The following is an 18,848-nucleotide window of genomic DNA, read 5'->3' on the forward strand; positions in this document are numbered from 1 at the left end:
GTAATTGAGGGTGTTTAAGTTATGAGTATGGTGGATATTTTAACGGGGGAAGGGCTGTGTCTAGTGTGAAAAAGGCTGTTGAGACCCAGGGCAGCTTATTTTAATACTGCAAATGGGAGGGGAAGAAAAATAAAAATCCCTCTGTTCACTTGAGATAAACTGAGATCACAGACAATGAGCAACCTTAACTATACTCCAAATTTTTTTTTCATTCTCTGAGAAGTTAAATGATACTTCATGGCATAGCACAACACTACATTTTATTAGTGAAGTACTATAAAAATCTATTACTGAGTTCAATTCAAAACTTGCCTTTAGTATTAAAGTTAAAATGTTCTAATAAATAACTCTTCCTGTTTGCAGATAACTACTCTTATTAATCATAAGGATAAACCAAAGCGTTCAGACAAGACTCTGCAAGCAATTCAGCGAGTGGGCCAAGCCGTTAACCTGGCAGTCGGGAGATTTGTTACTGTGGGTGAAGCCATAGCCAACGAAAACCATGAGCTGAAGGAGGAAATGAGTGTTGCTTGTATCGAGGCAAGGAGAGCAGGTATGTAGTTACTCATGAAATTGTACTTGTGCCATTTTTGGCACACTATTTTTAGTGTCAGGCATAATGTAAGAACTTCATTATTTAATTGCTTAACCTTCCTCTGCTGGTTCATTCAAGGCCTGATCTGTTACCTGATTTTGTCACTTACTTAAATTACTGTCATCTTACGAATAGGGAATGGAATTGTGTGTTGGCTTTGATTTTTAGAGGATCATTTGCCACAAGGAATTACCTGACTGCTCTTTTTTTTATGATGTTACTACAAAGAGCTGAGTGTTGGGAATACAACTTTACAGTTTATTGCTGCCAAGTTAAAACAGCGGAGTATTATTTGAGTGTTATGCTATTGAGGTCACTGCATTCCAAATCTCAGTGTCTGAATGAAGGTCGGTGTCAACCCATATTTCATCAGGACACTCTGTAAGATGACTCACATCAGTCATCTGATGACTCCTTTCAGTAGAACGAAAATCATATTGTGCTTGCCTTTTTGCTGGATTCAGGTTTTGTTGCAAAGTTGCTGTGTGTGTGAATTGAATGTGAAGTGTGGATAATTGAGTTGCCTGCTGTCACTCTCCTTCTCCCAGAAGACTGTCTAGGTGAACAGGGGGTTGCATTCTCTGATGCTGTAAGGGAATATCTGTGTTGTGCTAGAAACTACTTTCCTAGATACTAAGTACTATTCCTTGCGTAATATTTCAGTGGCCCTCAGTAAATGCATGTCCTTAGATCTGCAGTGAACCCTTCAAGATGACATCTAGTAAAATGTTCCTTTTGTTGTTAGTGGGGTGAGGTTTTGTTTTTGCTTTCAAATACTTTTGAATTTTGGGAAATTCTACTTGAAGTTTTCCCAGTTTGAGCAGGTGGATGAACCTGCAAGTGTGACAGACATTCGGCTTGCTGCAGCTTCAGGGAGACAATCTTGAACTTCTGTTGTGGAGACAAATAAATGACCCTTCAACAACCCTTCAGCACTAATGTCTTGATTACTGCAGGATGGAGCAGTGCTCTACTCCAAGACGTGGGTTACTGTACTTAAAACTGATCTGTTAAGTTGAATAGGGGGCTTGGGTGGGTGTTTGGTTTTTATCTTTGAAATGACCTCACAGTCCTGAAAAACTTGTCTTTGCTGTCCTAACTGGTGTTACATGTCTTGCTGAATCGCTGTTCTGGCCTCAGACTTCAGGGATGCAGTTCATACTATTATTTGTGATTAAAAGGAAAAGAAGAAACTTAGAAATTGGGCATGGTGCCGTAAAAAATCCTCTGAAAATCCCTCAACAATGAGTCACAATGTCTAGAAACACGCTGATGATGAATGATTGTTCTTGTGATTTGAAGAACTGTTCTGGATAAACTTTAAACTGAAAATTCCTATTGCTCCAGTAAACTTGGCTGCAAACAGATATGTCCTAATTTAAAATCATTCCATTTGTTATGTGAAGCATGTGTTTTCTCTTCAGAGATCCAAGTAAAATGCTGACAAGCCAAAATTTCCAAAGTTCACATCGATAATCTCAGCTGCTGGAAGAGCAGTGCAGTCTGAATTTCTCTTTCTTGTTTTGCCAGTTATGCTGTGGTTAAATATTTTTTTCTCCCTATCACTGTATGCAGGAGGAGCTCAGAATGTAAAAATAGTCTGTGGTATTTTATCCCAGCAAAAGACTATAGTTCTTTTGCATTGTAAGTTTTATTTCCTGCTACGCAGTAATAGCCTCAGTCTAGAGAAGTGAAGATATGGCCTGTTTACATTTCTGTCAGCCTCACATTTACCTTGGCATGGCTCAGCTGTTCCCTGCATTTGAGATCTAACTGAAGACTTACATGGGAAATTCAGTACAGCAAACAAGTTTGCTCCTGGTTACTTGTCTGATGGAGGGCTTTTTGTGCCAGTATTACTACCTCTGTGGACTGTTCAGTGCTGGACAAAGTAACACAATCCTTTGAGCAGATAAATTCTTATGGATAAATGTCCTCTGAACTCAGTTTCTGAACACAGTTGCTCAAGTGCCATTTTTAATAACTTTGGTGTTCCCAAGCAAGCCAAAAAAATTTCCTGGACAATTATAGCCAAGACTATTGACTTGTATTAAAGAATCTATGTTCTGAGGGTGACGGCAGCAGAAAGCCTTTGCTCTTTAGGGCAGAGAGTCTGGTAAAGCTGTTCATACTTCTTTTTAGCCAATAAATTAGATTGTGTCTCAGAAATGGAGATTTTGTTAGGCATAGAAGATAGATTTCAACACAAAAGGATTGAGAACATTAAGCATCTCAGTTTCTAAGAAAAGTAGGGAGTCTTTAAATCAACTGCATATCCTTCAGAGGCTTTGAAGGATGACAGATGTTGTATCTGTCTCTTGTGAAGGGTATAATCAGTGATCTGAAGTGTTTCAAACTTGTTATGACTATTTCCTTGTAATAAACCTTGTAATTTGATTGACTCAAAATAGAATCCTAAAACACCGCAGAGGGTCATGTAGCAGATTTTGCCTAACATTCTTGCACTGTGTCAATGTTTACAGTGACAGTATAGTAGTGGAATGTAACTTAAAGAAGCACATTTTAGATGCCCATCTGTGATTTTTTTTTTTTTTTTTTTTTTTTCTCTCTAAAACTAGGGCTAATTTAAAAGAGAAAAGCACATGTCAGGAATGAGTTAGTGTCATAACATTTCCAGTATTCTCTGCCAGTTGACTATGTAGCCCTAAAGGAAGACATGGAGTAAAATAAAAGCAATAAATAGCTCTCTCCTATTTTTGCCTTGAGTTTTAGTACAGAGAGGGCTAAATTAAGAAGGCTGAAAAACAGAAATTTAAATGGATAAATAAATATTACAGAATAACTGAAGTCATAAGGGCCATTTTAACTCTCAAGAATGGAGATCTTGTGCACTTCTCATTTCTTACTTCTTTTTTGTATCCTTACTTAAGGGTGTTTGACTACCCTTGCCGTGGCAAAAGTATTTTCTTACATCTTGTTCTGTGCTTCTTGTTCCATTGCCGTACATACTGGGGTCGGTCTGTCTGTGTCTCTCCACACCTGCCCACTAGGGGGATAGATGTGGACCACAGAAAGCTCTGCCATTGGCCTTCTCTTCCTGTGGCACAACAAACTCCTTCCCTTCCACCTCTCTCCTTCTGTCACTTGCTCCACTATGTCAGCTGAGGTGCTGAGGAGCCCAGAAGTGGGCATGGTACTCCAGATACTGCCTCACGAGTGCCAAAAGGAAGGGAAGAATTATCTGCAGCCTTTCACATGCAGCTGGCCATTATTGCTGACTCCTGTTCAACTCTTTGTCTTCCAGGCCCTCCATGTCTTTGCCCACAAAAGTTCCCTGTTGACAGCTGATCTTAGCATGTAGGGCTGAGTGGTGTTACCCTGGCCTAGATGTGGTATTACTGCCCTTGTTGGACTTCACATTTTCTATCAGATAGTTTTTTTTTTTTCAGCCTGTCCCTCTGTCTAGCAGCCCTGCCCTCCACAGTATCAGACACTCACCCAGTTTGGTATTGTTCACACACTTGCTGAATGTGCTGAGTCATCATCCAGGGAATAGTTTTGATAACTCTTCCCAGTCCCAGAGGGACACCGCTGGATGCTGACTGCCCATTGAACTTTGTACCCATTATCAGCATCCCCAAGCCCAACAGTCAGGTTCATTTTCTACCCACCTTTTTGTTCACTTAACTTCATCAAGAGATACGGACTATCAGGACACTACGGGAGATCATGTCAGAGGCTTTGCTGAAGCTGAGATGCACAGCATCCGTTACTTTCTCTTTTTAAAAACAGTATCATCTCATCATAGAAGGCATTCAGATCAGTGAGGGACTATTCACCCTGGCGGGTCTGTGCTGGCTCTTCCTGATGGGCTTTTTCTGCTTCATGTGGTAATAACATCCAAGATTATTTTAGTGATAATCAGGGAGGCTGATGTGAGGCTGACTAGCCCACAATTGCCTGATTTTTTTCTTGTTAGCCGTCTTGGAGATGGATGTGACAGTTGTCTTCCTGTCATTGGAAATATCACCCAATGGTTACAATCTCTCAGCCATGATAGGAGAATTACAGTAGCACTGAACTGTTTCTCTGACATGCTCAGATGTGTTTTATGGACTGGTGTATACCCAGCTGGGTGTAGCTTTCCTAGCTCCATTTCTTCACCCTAACAGGTCTTGTTCCTCATAGCTTACTCCCAGGGCTTAATTCCTGTTCCTGTAGTTGCAGATCTACAGGCAGAGGAGGAAGCCTTGGTTCTGTTACCAGAAGTCTGGAGTTTCTAGGGCTGACTGGAGTTTTTGACAGGCAGATGTTGCAGGTCTTTCAGTGTTCCCTGATATCTCTTCGTATGACTAGCTGCTTCACCGATGACTTGATTCATCCTCAAGAAGGTGAATCCCATAGCATACGAAATGGGATAATGATGTACAACCTTTCTTGGTAACCAAATGAACTTTGCATCTGTTTTAATTGTTCTCTGTGTGTTTCTACAGCATTTTATGTTGTCACAGATATTGTGAGGTCAAAGAAATAGATTAATCTGCTGACAAAGGTGAACCATTAGAGACTGATGTGAACTGAAATGAATTGGACTGTGGAGAAGGCAATGCCCAATGTGTTTTGCTGGCAAATGATTTCCTTGCCTGACCAGAGACTTGGCGTACAGCTTCACTGGTAGTGCATCTGGCTGCCCCTCACCCTTTGAATTGTAGCTGTACTTTTATAACTCCTCTTGCTTCTGTTCATTTTCAGGCCCTTCAGCTGTGGAATTCACTGTCTCAGACCATACTAGAGTACAGTATATTGGACTGATGCCCTAATTATTTGGAGCATGCCTTTTGTGACCTAGCCTGGTCCCACCAAATGTACTGGAAGTTCCTTGCCATAATGTAATACCTATTTAGGCAGCTTAAGAACCCAAGGGATTACAATTATCAGAGAAATCTATACATAAACATTATGAAATGTGGAGCTCTGTCGTTTGAAGGGCTGTCACGCTTTCCTTGTTCTATAGTGTGTGGTATTTCTGGAGTACCAGAATAGTGCAGGTTCTTCATATGGGAGCACTGGCTTTATCAGGCTTTTGGAGTATGTTGCCTGCTTAGGTGAACTACTTTAGTTGAGGTTTTGAAGATGAGTCATAGGGAATTTGATCAAATCTCCTAGATTTTATCTTCAAGAACGATCTATAGGTCAGTTGTGGGTTGATCAGCTTGTCTTGCATGCTAACAAAAATCATGTCTCAGAGCTTGCCTGAGCTCAGTCTCCCAGCAGCCCTTCTCTGGTTATAGACTAGCAAATTGCTCTGTCTTTCGTCTGTTGTACTATTATCTGGGGTACTCCAGAAGGTTTAATTGGATAGGGTCTGTGTTTCTTTCTCAGATAAAGAAATCCCTTAGCTGCATTGGATGTAGAATTTTTAACTGCCTAAAAAATAAAAGTGGTCAATTAAGCCTGTTTAACTATTTATTTAACTTAATGGAAGTTGAGTGAAAAGACAGTGATGAGCTGAAAATCAGTACTTCTTTGCCTTTTTTTCCTCTCCTGTCTCTGACAGTGCCCTGTTTAGTGGCCTTCCTTTGAATGTAAAGTGCAGTAGTCTCACTATAATGCTTCAGTCTTGGAAGTTACAAAGTTACTGTTTGGAATCTCTTTATTATTCATGCCTGGAGACTTCTACAGGAATAGGAAATCCATAAATTATGGGAATGCTGACTGAAATTTGGAAAGTGGAGGGGACTTCGTAGTTCTTTCTTTCTTGCTGCATCCCACTCTTTCAGTGGATTATCCTGCAAGTGTGGCCACTGGTTTGACTTTTGCTATTAAAATCAGAAAAACGCCACCCATTAATGTTTTCTCCCTCCACACTCCCCAACTCCACCCATCACTCCCCCCCTCAGATATCTGTAGATTACTTTAAGAAAATTAGTGTATGGTACAGATGGAAGAATAAGGTACAAGTGAAGAGTAATCCACATTTAAATATGGAGAGGGTGCCACCAACAGTCAGTCGAAGGAAGTGAAATGAAATAAAGAGTTGTAGGTAGCTCTGAAATTGTCTTATCCCTCAAAGGTAAAAGTTACTTTCTTCTAAGTATGGAAAGTTACTTTATTTTTGTTTTTTCTTCTAGGTGAAACAATTGCACAGCTTACAGATGTGGCAAGCTTGGATCATCCTGAATCTGATAGCCACATTACAATCTTTACGGACAAAACGGGTGTGGTAAAAGCTGCAAGATTGTTGCTTTCTTCTGTCACAAAGGTGCTGGTGTTAGCAGACAGGATTGTTATTAAGCAAATTATAACTTCCAGAAACAAGGTATTTGTGCTTCTTTTCTGTTTTGTTTAACTGATACCTGCAGTCAGTGCAAAAGAGTGATGGTAAATGATGTGATATTTTCATTGTCTCTCTGAAGGAATTGTAAAATAAAGAGATAAAAATGAATGCACATCTTGCACATGTTTACCTACCAGGTATCTGAAAGGGGATGTCTCTAAGTCAGTAGGATTAAAATAATACTCAGTGACTCTGCGTTTTATGTCACCTGTATTGCTTTATTCACTAAGTATGCTGGAGAAGATGCTGTGTTACTGCTTATTTAACTTTAAATTTGCTGTGAGGTGAAAAATGTCTGTTGGTAAAATGGTCAATAAAAGCTTCTACTTGCTAATGACAGGATGTTTGTACTGTCAGGATCGAGACAAGAAGAGCATTATGGCATCTAAGCAAAAAGCTGTGAGGAATGCACATAAAATTCTGTGCTAGTGAAGTGAGGCTTACAGACTAAAAGGTTTCTGTGCAGTTTAATTTAGGTCTTGAAACTTAGCATGAAACTCCTTGGTTGGTTTAAATAATGTATGAAGGCCCATTTAACCTCAAATGTAATCTATTTCATGCAGTGCAGACTTCACTGTCTTGCCTGTAGGATACCCTTCCATTTTTTTCTTCACAATGTGCTAAAACAAAAATAGAAAAATCTCATTTTTGAAAAATGATAACCTGATAAGGCCTGGGGTTTTCCATTAGTTTTGAACTGGTAATCCAGAGCAGTGCCCCTCTTTCCAGTTTTGACTCCTCATGCTGTCTCTATTCCTTTGTCCCAGTTTACTTTCCGGACTGACTGGTCTCTATTTTGCAGTGCCTAGATCCAAGACAGTTCGGTCCAGGATTCAAAACCAGTGAAATTACCTGCTTCTCTCTGACTTGAGACTTGGCAGCACTGATCTGCTGTCTTTGTGCTCATTTCTTCTCCCAGTGGTTGATTCAGGTGGCAGCAGTTTTATCAATAACAGTTTGCTGAAGTTACTTGCAGCTTTGGTCTTCTTTTGTACTTTGTGGTGCGTTTAATACCTTCTGCTGCTTTTCTGCTGTTGTCTGCAGCCATGCAGTAATCCTAATTAATTTACTTTTCCAAAAGTGGCGTGTGGTACCACAGATTTAGGCTATGGAGCAACTGTGCAAATGCATGCATCATGAACGGATAAGGAGGGATATACCCTTACAGGTGCAGGCTAGGTTTCTGATAATTTTAAACATGTATGAAAATGTCATCATATATACACTGATGTGAATATAGTAAGCATAAGTGCAGCATTTAATTTTGAAAGCATTTCAAGCAATCTCATAGTCCGGAGTAAGTATATCTGACTCTGACTGCCATAGGCACAGAATCATAGAATATCCTGAGTTTGAGGGCACCCATGAGGATCATCAAACTCCAGCTCCTGGCCCTGCACAGGATACCTCAAGAGTCACACCATGTGCCTGAGAGCATTGTCCCAGCACTTCTTGAACTCTGTCAGGCTGTCGCTGTGAGACTGCCCTGGGGAATCTGTTCCAGTGCCTGAACACCCTCTGGGTGAAGAACCTTTTCCTGATATCCAACCTAAACCTCCCCTGACACAACTTCAGGCCATTCCCTCAGGTCCTGTCACGGGTCACCACAGAGAAGAGATCAGTGCCTGCCCCTCCTCTCCCCCTCACAAGGAAGTTGTAACTGCAGTGAAGTCTCCCCTCAGTCCCCTTTTTTCCCCTCCCTTGCCCTGCTGTCAATGCTGTGCCTGATGCACCTCAGGACACAGCTAGTCTCTGTGGTCTCTTGGGTTTTACTGCATTCTCTTTTCTGTGCATACTGCACATGTTTGGGAAAGTCTGCTTCCATCTGTGGTATCAGTAGAGCGATTCACATCTCTAGGACAGATTAAACAAATGATGGTGTCTTAAGCAGGCCTAATATTTATATATACCCTAATTTTTATAGAGTACACTCCTGAAAAGTGTGTCAGACACCGCTATGATGGATAGCAAAAATAGTTCTTTCTGTAGGAAATGTTGTGGTAGAGGGATAATACGGGCAGGGACTTAAGAAATGCACACAAATACACTGAGACAGCATAGTGTAATGTGGCAAAGAGGATGGAAAGGTAGGAAGAGGATCATCAGTACTGCCAGCTGGAGAAGATTCTGGCTTCTTGAAATGGGTAACTGTTCCAGAAGATCTCAGCTCCATTTTTATCTTAGAGACTGAATCCCAAATACTAAACTTCTATTGCCTTTTTTTTTTTTTTTTGCTGCCTCTTTCTGAACATCTTTATTTTCATTGTCATTATCTTCCTCATGTGAATAAAGAGTCAATCAAGGGCAAAGGTTAGAAAAACAGATGAGCGGTTGGACATCCAATCCCTCAGACAGATGAGGGAAGTGACTGAGGTCTTCCAGAGTGGTGATCTATACCAGAATCCAGCCTCTGGCTGATGATCCCCAGTGATCCAGATTCCCGCTTCCAAATCCTCTGCACCATATATGCTGTCCTTGTGTTCTTGGATTGCATACATTTTCTTCTGTCCCTGCCCACGTCTTTCCTACCTTACAACATGAGTTTCATTGTCCATCAGACTTAGTCACTGCATCAGTGAGCTTAAGGTTTTGCTCCACTCACTGTCACCAGTCAGGTTAGGAGAGCCAGAACAATGAGCAGGGAAGTGAGAGATAGTGGAGGAGTTGCTGCACTGTTTGTTTTGGATCAAAATATGGATGTGCCCTGAAGTGATGTCAGCCTACGACTGCTGTCTGCAAGGCGACATTCATCCTGCAGCAGTAGCTGTGCACTATCTAGTGCTAACTTAGATATTAATAAGAACTTACAGCCTTGGGTTTTTCACGTGTTTTTAACCTTTTAAATAAAATTGTACGTTTTCATTACTATCTGCATGTTTCTTGTTGAAGTTTTAAAATGAAAAATTATGAAGACATCACAGGTATTTTGCATTGGAACAGCTTCTTGAATAAGCTTTAGATAAATTTAGATCTGTCTGTACAGTTTTTTGGAATGTCAGCTCTGCCTGGGGTGTCTAGAATTATTCAATGTAATGGAAAGGCATGTGCTTTCACTGAAATTTTTATTTGACAAGAAATTTGTAATGAGAGAAACACAGAAAACTTTAACAGAGTTGTTTGAAAGCAAGGTCATACTCATAAAGTGCTACACTTGCTTAAACCAAGAATGGTTGAGCATAATTAATAGGGGTTTTTATCTATTCTTAGAAGAGAAAGTGGAACCTTAGCTTGTATGTTTTCCTCTTTTATCCACATTAACTTTTCTACACCTTCCCTTTCCCAGTCCTGTGGTTCTCTCCTTCTTCCACTCTCATACTGCTGTTTTCACATATTTGTGCATCTTCCTTCCAAGTCCTTCACACTCCAGCCTTTCTCATGAGTGAACATCCCAGTCAGGAAAGTCCTTGTTTCTACAGCCTTTGTGGAACTGGCTGCCCAACATAATATACTCAGGCAGATGCTGCAGTCTAATATTGCTTGATAAACAGTCAGTTCCACAGCAGTCACAGGGTTTAGTGGAACATTTGCTTTACTTAGTTTACAACTGAGATTGAACAGCTGCTCTATCACAAACAAATGGGTGCTTCTAGGAGAGTTTGCCAAGGTTGCTGGGAAGGGGGAGTTTGTCATAATCAGGTGTGTACACTGCTTTTGTAGTTGAGGGGAAGGTATTTTTGGCATAGAAAAGGAAAAATAAGTTGAAGTTTCTCCCTTTCAAATACAGTCTGTTAAATTTTCATGTGGTGTCTTATCTCCAGTCTGAACGACAATAAAGAACTGCTTTTAGTGTTTTCCCTTCTGAAGACATTTAGTGGATTTGAAAGGTCCCTTTGAGATTAGCAAGTATATGTCTAACCTGAAAAAAGCAGATGTTAATCTCTGTTATAATCCATAATGTAGTGACTTCACAGGATACCTTCAGTAATCAGTAATTTATAAGCTCTATGATAGTATTTGCTGAATGTTTTAAAAAATGCTGACTTTACATGCTTTAATGTATCTTGAGTAAGAGTTTGATACAACTTGCGTATATTTAGTTCTTTGTTTTATATGCAACTAATAAAAATCTCCAGTGTTGGAGTAGGTTGTTATGGGAAGTATAAAACTGTGTATTAACTTATTTCTAACTTTTGTGTTTAGTTTTGTTTAATTCTTTTGCCTTTTTTTTTAATGTACAGAGCCACTGAAACACCTGTCTGCACAACAGTGATTTTAGACTTTAAAAGTTATGCGTCTGAAATAGAGTTACAACACAGGGTTATAACACAGGAATATAATCTGCACTTGTTACTGCCATGTTAAATTTAAAACCACATTTTTTCCTGAATCTGGAAACTGAATTCATTAATATTGTTACTCTTAATCCTGTAAGGAGCAAGGAAAGTGTTTTTTGAGTGCTGACAACAAATGACTCATTTTGAATGAAGCATGATAATTTACATTTGATTTCCAGCTGTTACTAATGCTTAAATAGTAACAAAATATATACATTTTAAATGACACAACTTAAAAGCATCTGTAAATAATAGTACTCCTAGTTCAATGATAATGGGTTTTTTTAGCATCTTGATAATCTACAGTATTTTCTCCTATCTTGCAGGTTCTTGCAACAATGGAACAACTAGAAAAAGTCAGTAGTTTCCAGGAGTTTGTACAAATATTCAGCCAGTTTGGAAATGAAATGGTGGAGTTTGCCCATTTAACTGGAGATCGGCAAAATGTAAGTATTAATAAAAGGTTGTGAGAGATGTTGCACAGTATCATCTTCATCTTATTATCAGGAAGATACAGGTTTTTCTGGGATGATAAAAGAAAACAAAACAGTTGCTGGTATCCTGTCTCTGGAACCTACCTTCTCCTTGCTCCACCCAAAACACATCTTTTGATCTTAAAGCTCAGCCTGAGAAATATCTCTGCATTATTTGACCTGACCTTCCAGAAGCCTGGGTGTGTGTTATTTGCATTCTTCTTTGGCTTCAGTCACTGTGTTTTGGCTCTAACTTTTCTGGCTCGTTACTCTAGTAGAGAGTTTGTCTGTTGTTACTTGACAGAACTATTTGATGTTTGCACATAGTGAAAGGACTTCATTGTTTCAGAAAACTCCAAACATGAAATCTTTAGATTCTAATAAAGCATCTGCTTGGTGGCTTGTTAGAGTTTGATTTTTTATTACTATTATTATGGAATATTTTTCTAGGTTTCGGTCGAAACCTTCTTATGTTCTTATTATGAGCAGCTACGATTTCAAAGCCTGTCATTCATACCAAAAGCTTTTTTTCCTGCTACTTCCATGTATATTAAAGGATTTACTGAGGTTTAAGACTTCTGCTGTGAACTCTAGTTGCTTTCCCTTGATAATCCAGTCCTCTGTTCAGAGGTAAACCAGGATTCGATATAAATATACAGAGTCTCTAATATCTAGCAAAATTCAGAATTCAGTTTGTATAAACAAATTGGCCAACATCCTGTGTTTCCTTTTACTGTTGATGTGTGTGTGCTTGGTGTCAAAGAACCATTACTGGGAAAGCTACTTAAAATTAAAGGAAATACCTGCTTGAAAGTGAACTCTCCTTGTTTTTCCCTGAAGTATTTTTTCCTGAAGCAGTTGTTCCTGTGAAAGGGAAACATGCCTTATGAGGAAGTGGTACTCTTTTCAACTATTTTGGATTTTCAGTGTTAAGTGGTCTTTTGCTCTCCCTTCCTTGCCTACTTGACTCCTTTGGAAAGAGTGCTACATTGCCACTTTTTCAATTGTCTCAGGACTTTCTTGATACACTCAGTTTACAGTGTGTAGGCTGCTATGTGGCACTACTAGTCTTATGGGGAGGAAACATCCCTCATAGGATTTTTAAGTATGCCGTAAATTCTTGAGTGCCATCAGATTTATCAGAGTGTAATGTCAGAATTTCAGAAATTAACTGTTTTCTTGTGCAGTTGTTTTGTTGGCTTGGGGTTTTTTTAATGGGATTTTGATCTTAAAGATTTTCTGTAGTTGCTAAATACAAACATTATAAAAATGTCAAAGCAGCCTGCTGATGTGATTTATCTGTGTGGTTTTGTTAATCTAGGGTATATTAGGATTAATTACATCCTGTAAACCTTCAGATGGTCCCATTCAGTTGCCTGTTTAACACTCAGATAGCACTCAGCTGTCTTTGGGAGCAGTGAGAAGATCATAGTTGTAGCTTTCTAAGTTCTTCCCATTGTTAGACCCCCTTGCATGTTGAGGGATTCTCTGCACTCTTCCTCTTTTGATGAACTTTGCTGGGGGTATAGTTCAGTTTTCCCTGGAAAGTTCTTCATAAGTTTCTGTACTCAAAGCAGAGAAATACAGAGGAATTGCTTTTTCAGCCTGTTAAGGCTTTCTTTATTACTGGTATGTAGCAAATATAACACTCAAGTAGAAAAAAGATTTAGTTTACATTTTCTCCACTGCAGTACAATGAAAAGCAGGTGTTCTCTGTCTCTACCTTACCCTCCCCTCCATTTCAGAAAATATTTCTTGTCGGCTGTTCTTTTCACCTCATTTTTCTGTTTTATGAATAATGCTCTATGATAAAGGTATCAAAATTAGCAACAGTTTACATAACATGCTCTGTATCTTGGAGATCTTCCTTCTTTGAAATCTGAATTGAATAGAGCCAAGAATAAATGCATAAACTAAAATCTTTCTGAAAAGTAAGTTCTAGATCATGAGTTAGGCTGAAAATAGCAGTTGTCAGAAATTAGGAAGCTTTCTCACAACCCATTCACCTGCAAGAGAGTTTCCTTTTTCTGGTCTCACAAGCAGTTAATATTTTAGATACTGTGTGATATTTGGGTCTGGGTTTTTTTTTTCCTTTTGGTGTTTAGGATTTGAAGGATGAGAAGAAAAAGGCTAGAATGGCTGCATCTAGGGCTGTTCTTGAGAAGTGCACTATGATGCTCCTGACTGCTTCAAAGGTGAGTATGTGCACCCCTACACAACTTGGCTAAATCACAAAGCATGACATCTGCCAGGAGAGCTGACTCTCCTCTCTCAGCCCCACTTCAGAGTTCATGCTGAAGAAGGGTGTAAGTGTAAAGAATAGGGAAAGAAGATCTTTATATTCTGAGTAATGGTGTGAATTCTACTTAACAGCAGTTTAACTGAAAGAATTCACCATATTCTAACACATTCTTTAGACTTGCCTTAGCAGGAAATATTCATTTCAATATACTGCATATACTCTTTCATAATAGTTACTTTACTTTCTTTAAAAAGACTTGTCTGAGGCACCCAGACTGTGAATCTGCTCGTATTAACAAAGATGGAGTTTTTCATCGGATGAGACTAGCTTTGGAACAGGTAATAGAAATTGTAACTGACTCTAGACCAAATGGAGAAAATGAAATGGCCCCCATCAGCATATATTCTGGCATCAAAGAATTCAAGGTAAGAGTAGAAATAGTACTGTTTTCTACAGCCAATAAAGTCCCTCTTAACTAGGATTTTGGAAAAAAAAAGTGGGTTTAGATTTGAAATCACAGAGCTGCATCTCTTCAGCAGCATTGACTTAAATATCTGTTCCAAAACGTTACAGAATCTGACAAGAGGTGACTATAATTTAATAGTCATTGCCAAAATGCACCTCCTGATACTTGCCATCTCCTTCTGAATCAGCATGCATTCAGAACTCTAACGTTTTGTTGAGGTGATGCCTTGACATTCAATAAACTGAAGTATCAGGTTCTGATTAGACCTTCAATAAAACAGTTGTTGTTTGAGAATTCTTGCTTTGTAATTGTTAGTGTTTTTAAAACTGCATGCAAAAATATGCACACAAACATTTAAAAGAGCAAACTTTCATTCAAAAGAAATGTTCTGAATTGAAATCGTATCCTGTAGCTCAGTTGACTTTTTTCCACATAAAGGCTTCTCTAAATTTCATACTCCATTAAGAACAGTTAATCAGCAACCATGGCTTACTGCTTTTGAGCCTGTCACTTTGATTCAATTTATTTGTTTATCTATTTCCCCCCTTTAAATTTCCACTGAAATTTTCTGAGAATGCCCCAAAGTATTAAATTTGCTACGTACACATTTTTAGAAAACTGCTCAAAATGGATTATATGGATGTGGAAGGATCAAACAAAATTGGAAAACTTATTTAATTTCTGAACCTTACTGAACTTAGAAACTTTTTATTGACAGCAACAGAACAATGATGTTCAGCAATAGAACAATCTGCTGTTACTCCTGATAAGGGGGGAGTAACCTACTGATTTCATTATCACTTTAAAAAAAAAGGTCCCATACTGCCGGTCTGGACACAAGCAAATTGTTGATTACTTGGAAAATAAGAGAATAATTTTAAAAAGCCCTAAGGAGAAAAACAAAATGTAAAATGATGGATCTGCTTTCTGCATTTGTGTCACAACAAAATCATATAAATTCTCAAGGAACTGATGTGCTTCTTTTTCAGAACAAGGTGGAAGGTCTCCGTGAGAATCTTTATTTTCTCTCAAAAGAGAACCTTTCAACAATGCTGGAGGTTATCCTGGAACATACAGAAGACTTCACAGACTCTGCCTATACCAGTCATGAGCACAGAGAACACATTTTGGAGCTGTCTAAACAGGCTAAAATGGAACTAGAGCAGCTGGTTTCAGTGTGGATGCAAGCTGTAAGAGCTTTTTAGCAAAGTAAATCTTTTCACCTCTACTTTGAAAAGAAATTTTTAATGCAGTCTTTCTTCTGGTCTAGGAAGAGAGAACTGAGTGTATTCCTCACAGTGGGAGCTGATCAAGGAAGCTACAGTTTGTTCTGTGCTTCTGCAGCTTCCATATGTTCTGTCCTTCCCCTACCCCAGTGGTATTGTTTCATTGATTCTCTGATGGCTAAATTAGGCTGCTGATGGTAGTAGACTAATTTTAATGAAGATGTGAGTGGAAACAAGGCAGTTAACAGAAGTATCATTGCACAGTCTTAAACAGTGAGGTCTTTTGGTGGAGTAGTTCAGAGAATTCAATTGTCTTGATCCCATAGCAGGGACCACAGATTTGTTTCTTGTTTTCAACAGGATATTGAAAACAGTTAAACTGTTGGAAAGGGAAGCATTCTGAAAAATTGACTGGTTTTTGAATATTATGGAGAAGGAGAGAAACAATAAGACCAGGCTATTTTTGTTTGTCCTTTTTTATGTTATTTAAATGATGGTAGCTTTTAGAGAAGAAGCATATTAAGCCTGCCTGTGTCATTTGTCTTACTTTTTCCTTGAAAATGATAGAAGATATGTGCAACAGGGGAAGTGAAAGCAGAGATGGAAAATGCTGATTCTGGTTTTGATGCCGACTTGCTTTCAGTCTTGCTCCTGGGGAGATGTATAGCACAAAATCTTACCAACACTCTGAAATACGGCAGATGTGTCCTAGTATAGGATATTTACTTAACTGAGTGTATTTCTTATGAGAAAGCATTTTTGTTCCTTTTCCCCCTCTTTGAATCGGGTACTGCAGTCAGGTGTTTTTAATGCAGTAGTGCAGTTTGAAGGGCATATAAATCTTCCTGATAACACAGAATATTGTTACAACAAACAAGACACATATAGAATATTAATTGCATAGACTCCCTTTAGCTGTAGGAAAACTAAACCTTAGCTTGTGTTAGTTTGGTGTTGGTGGTTAGCCCTCATAGGCAGCTGGGTAAACACTGCTCAGCAATAACTAACACCATGTTGTCAGCACTGCTTTTATCACAAATCCAAAGCAGCAGTATGCCAGATTTATAAAGAAAATGAATTCTATCCCAGCCAAAACCAGGACACTTGCCTATTTCCAAGCTCTATTACTGGTGGAAAATAATCACCTCTAAATAATTTACAGGCTACATTTCAAGTGGTAGAAATGAGAGCCTAGTACAAGATTATGCATATATATGATCTGTGAAAATACTTCTGTGTGCACATGCGTGCTTATGCATTAAGTATTTTCATTAATAAATAACCCAGCCTAGCTGTGACTAAAGACATAGCAGCAGATAAAATAGTAACAGCTCAGTGAGGTGGATTTTTGATTGCAGCTCAACAGCTTCATTGCAAGGTGAATGTTCTGAAGAACAATTCCATAATTCAGTTTGTTTGGTATAACATTTTAGGTACCACTTTATTTTTAAAGGATGTTTATATATAAAAAAAAAAAAGCCTTAAGTGCTTGTTTTACTTTAGGATGGTCAGGCAGAAGATTTCTGGCAGTTGTCAAGCTGAAGGAAACCCTTTTCCTGAAAAAAGTTCAGTGAGGTGTAGAAATAAATTCCTGTTGAACAGAAGCAGTCAATTAGATTGCATCGCTATTGGTTTTAGATTTAATTTGGTGATAAATGTTTCTATAAAAGAATTTTTCAAGTAGAATATACACAGGCTGCTCAAGTGAAAGCATTTCATCTGGAAAGAAAAGGCTGTCTTCTAAAGCTTTTTGGGCTAATGACACATGATGTGAATGCATGTGTGGGGTTTGCTGGGTTATTTGTGTAATGTCTTGTTGGTTTCTTTCTTTGGTTTGTAGCAAAACCAAAAGACAAAGGATCTCATGGAAGACTTGGAAGTAGCCATTTTAAAAACATGCCAGTGCATGAATGAACTTAAAAGAGAGGTAAGTGCAGCTTAAGCAAGATTACCTGAACAAGTTTGAATTTCTCACTTTTCATACATGAAGTTGTAAAATGGGATCCTGTGCCCAAGAAGACGAAAGTCTATTTGTAGACAAGAGTAACCTTATCAGAATTACATCAGGGAGCTAGTATCATCTTTGTCCTTACTGATTAGAAATCTGCTAGATGCATAGGCTCATTGCTAACCCACAAAAAAGAGGTGTTTGGAAGTAAGTACTATGTATGTAATTGTTAATTTGGAAGTATGTAATCATTAATTTAAATGTAAAGGCAAACTTCCCTTGGGGATGCATGCATCACTGTTTGTAAATACATTTTCTTGTAGTGCGTGCCCAAATTAATAAATTACATTTGTAGTTTATTTGTACTTAACCTGTCCTATTGATTTCCTTAGCAGAAATATGCCATGACAGTGCCTTATACTCAGGATTTTCTTCTCAGCAGTTGGCAGCTGTGTTTGTGTCTGTGGTAAATCATTATTCTTTTCCTAAGTGCAAGTATGCTGAGGTCAGCTTGCATACACACATGGAATAGCTGCCTCATTTGATCCATGGGATGGACTGCACTTGCTGCTCAGGGTATTCACCCTTCCTATTAAGGATAGCATTGCTGCCTTGTCTGTTCCACAGAATTGAAGCAAATACAGAATCTGATTTCTGGCAGCTTCCTGAATATTTGCACATTACTCAGCTATCTTTTCAACTGCTTCAAAGTGCTGTTCTTTTAAACAGATGGAAAGTGAAGATTAAGAACAGTGAGAGTTTCAACGCAGAGCAGTGCAAAGATGTTAGAGAAGTGTGGTGAACTCGCTTAGGCTGAGCTGTCAGCTGCTGTAACTGGAAAACCTCAACTGCTCAAAAAATCATGCTCCTCTTTTTTACCATGGGAAAATGAGAAATTTTGTCTTCTGGACTGTAGTTCTTGCAGCTGTCCTGAAGATTTGAACAGTGCTTTCAATCTGTTTCAGTTCAGTTGCACTTCTGCTTTCAGGCAGAGTGTTCGGCTCCAGAAAGTGGAGGATACACAGTTTTTGGACCTTGATTATGTGCTGGTTTGTAATTTGGTCACCATTATGTAGGAAATGAGTAGCAGAGCTTTTCCAAAGTGGCATTCAGCTGCTTTAACTGTAAGATTATCCCTTTTGAGTAGCATTGTCTCCAGGTGCTGAATGAGGTGGGGGAGTTCCCAGTCAAATTAGGATGTAACTATGTAATTGCATAGACCATAAAGCCACAGGGGGCTGGAATATGGTGTGTGAAAGAAAGGATTCACGTTCTTAGAAGTAAGTTCAGAGAATTATGTCGTTTTTGTTGTTCTCTGTGTAGTGA

At 38.8% G+C, this 18,848-nt stretch overlaps 1 protein-coding gene across 1 annotated transcript in view; it reads left to right on the forward strand.

Annotated features, from left to right (window-relative positions):
* The window catches only part of CTNNAL1 (catenin alpha like 1), a 57,451-nt gene that overhangs the window by 21,046 nt on the left and 17,557 nt on the right, over positions 1 to 18,848 (forward strand). The window contains exons 2-8 of the mRNA XM_039570676.1: positions 364 to 553; positions 6,688 to 6,875; positions 11,494 to 11,613; positions 13,746 to 13,835; positions 14,137 to 14,307; positions 15,338 to 15,538; positions 17,415 to 17,501. Of these exons, the coding sequence (XP_039426610.1) occupies positions 364 to 553; positions 6,688 to 6,875; positions 11,494 to 11,613; positions 13,746 to 13,835; positions 14,137 to 14,307; positions 15,338 to 15,538; positions 17,415 to 17,501 (1,047 nt within the window). The remainder of the gene's footprint in view (positions 1 to 363; positions 554 to 6,687; positions 6,876 to 11,493; positions 11,614 to 13,745; positions 13,836 to 14,136; positions 14,308 to 15,337; positions 15,539 to 17,414; positions 17,502 to 18,848) is intronic.

Source organism: Corvus cornix, chromosome 2 (genome assembly GCF_000738735.6).
Source record: "Corvus cornix cornix isolate S_Up_H32 chromosome 2, ASM73873v5, whole genome shotgun sequence".
Classification (NCBI taxonomy): Eukaryota; Metazoa; Chordata; class Aves; order Passeriformes; family Corvidae; genus Corvus; species Corvus cornix.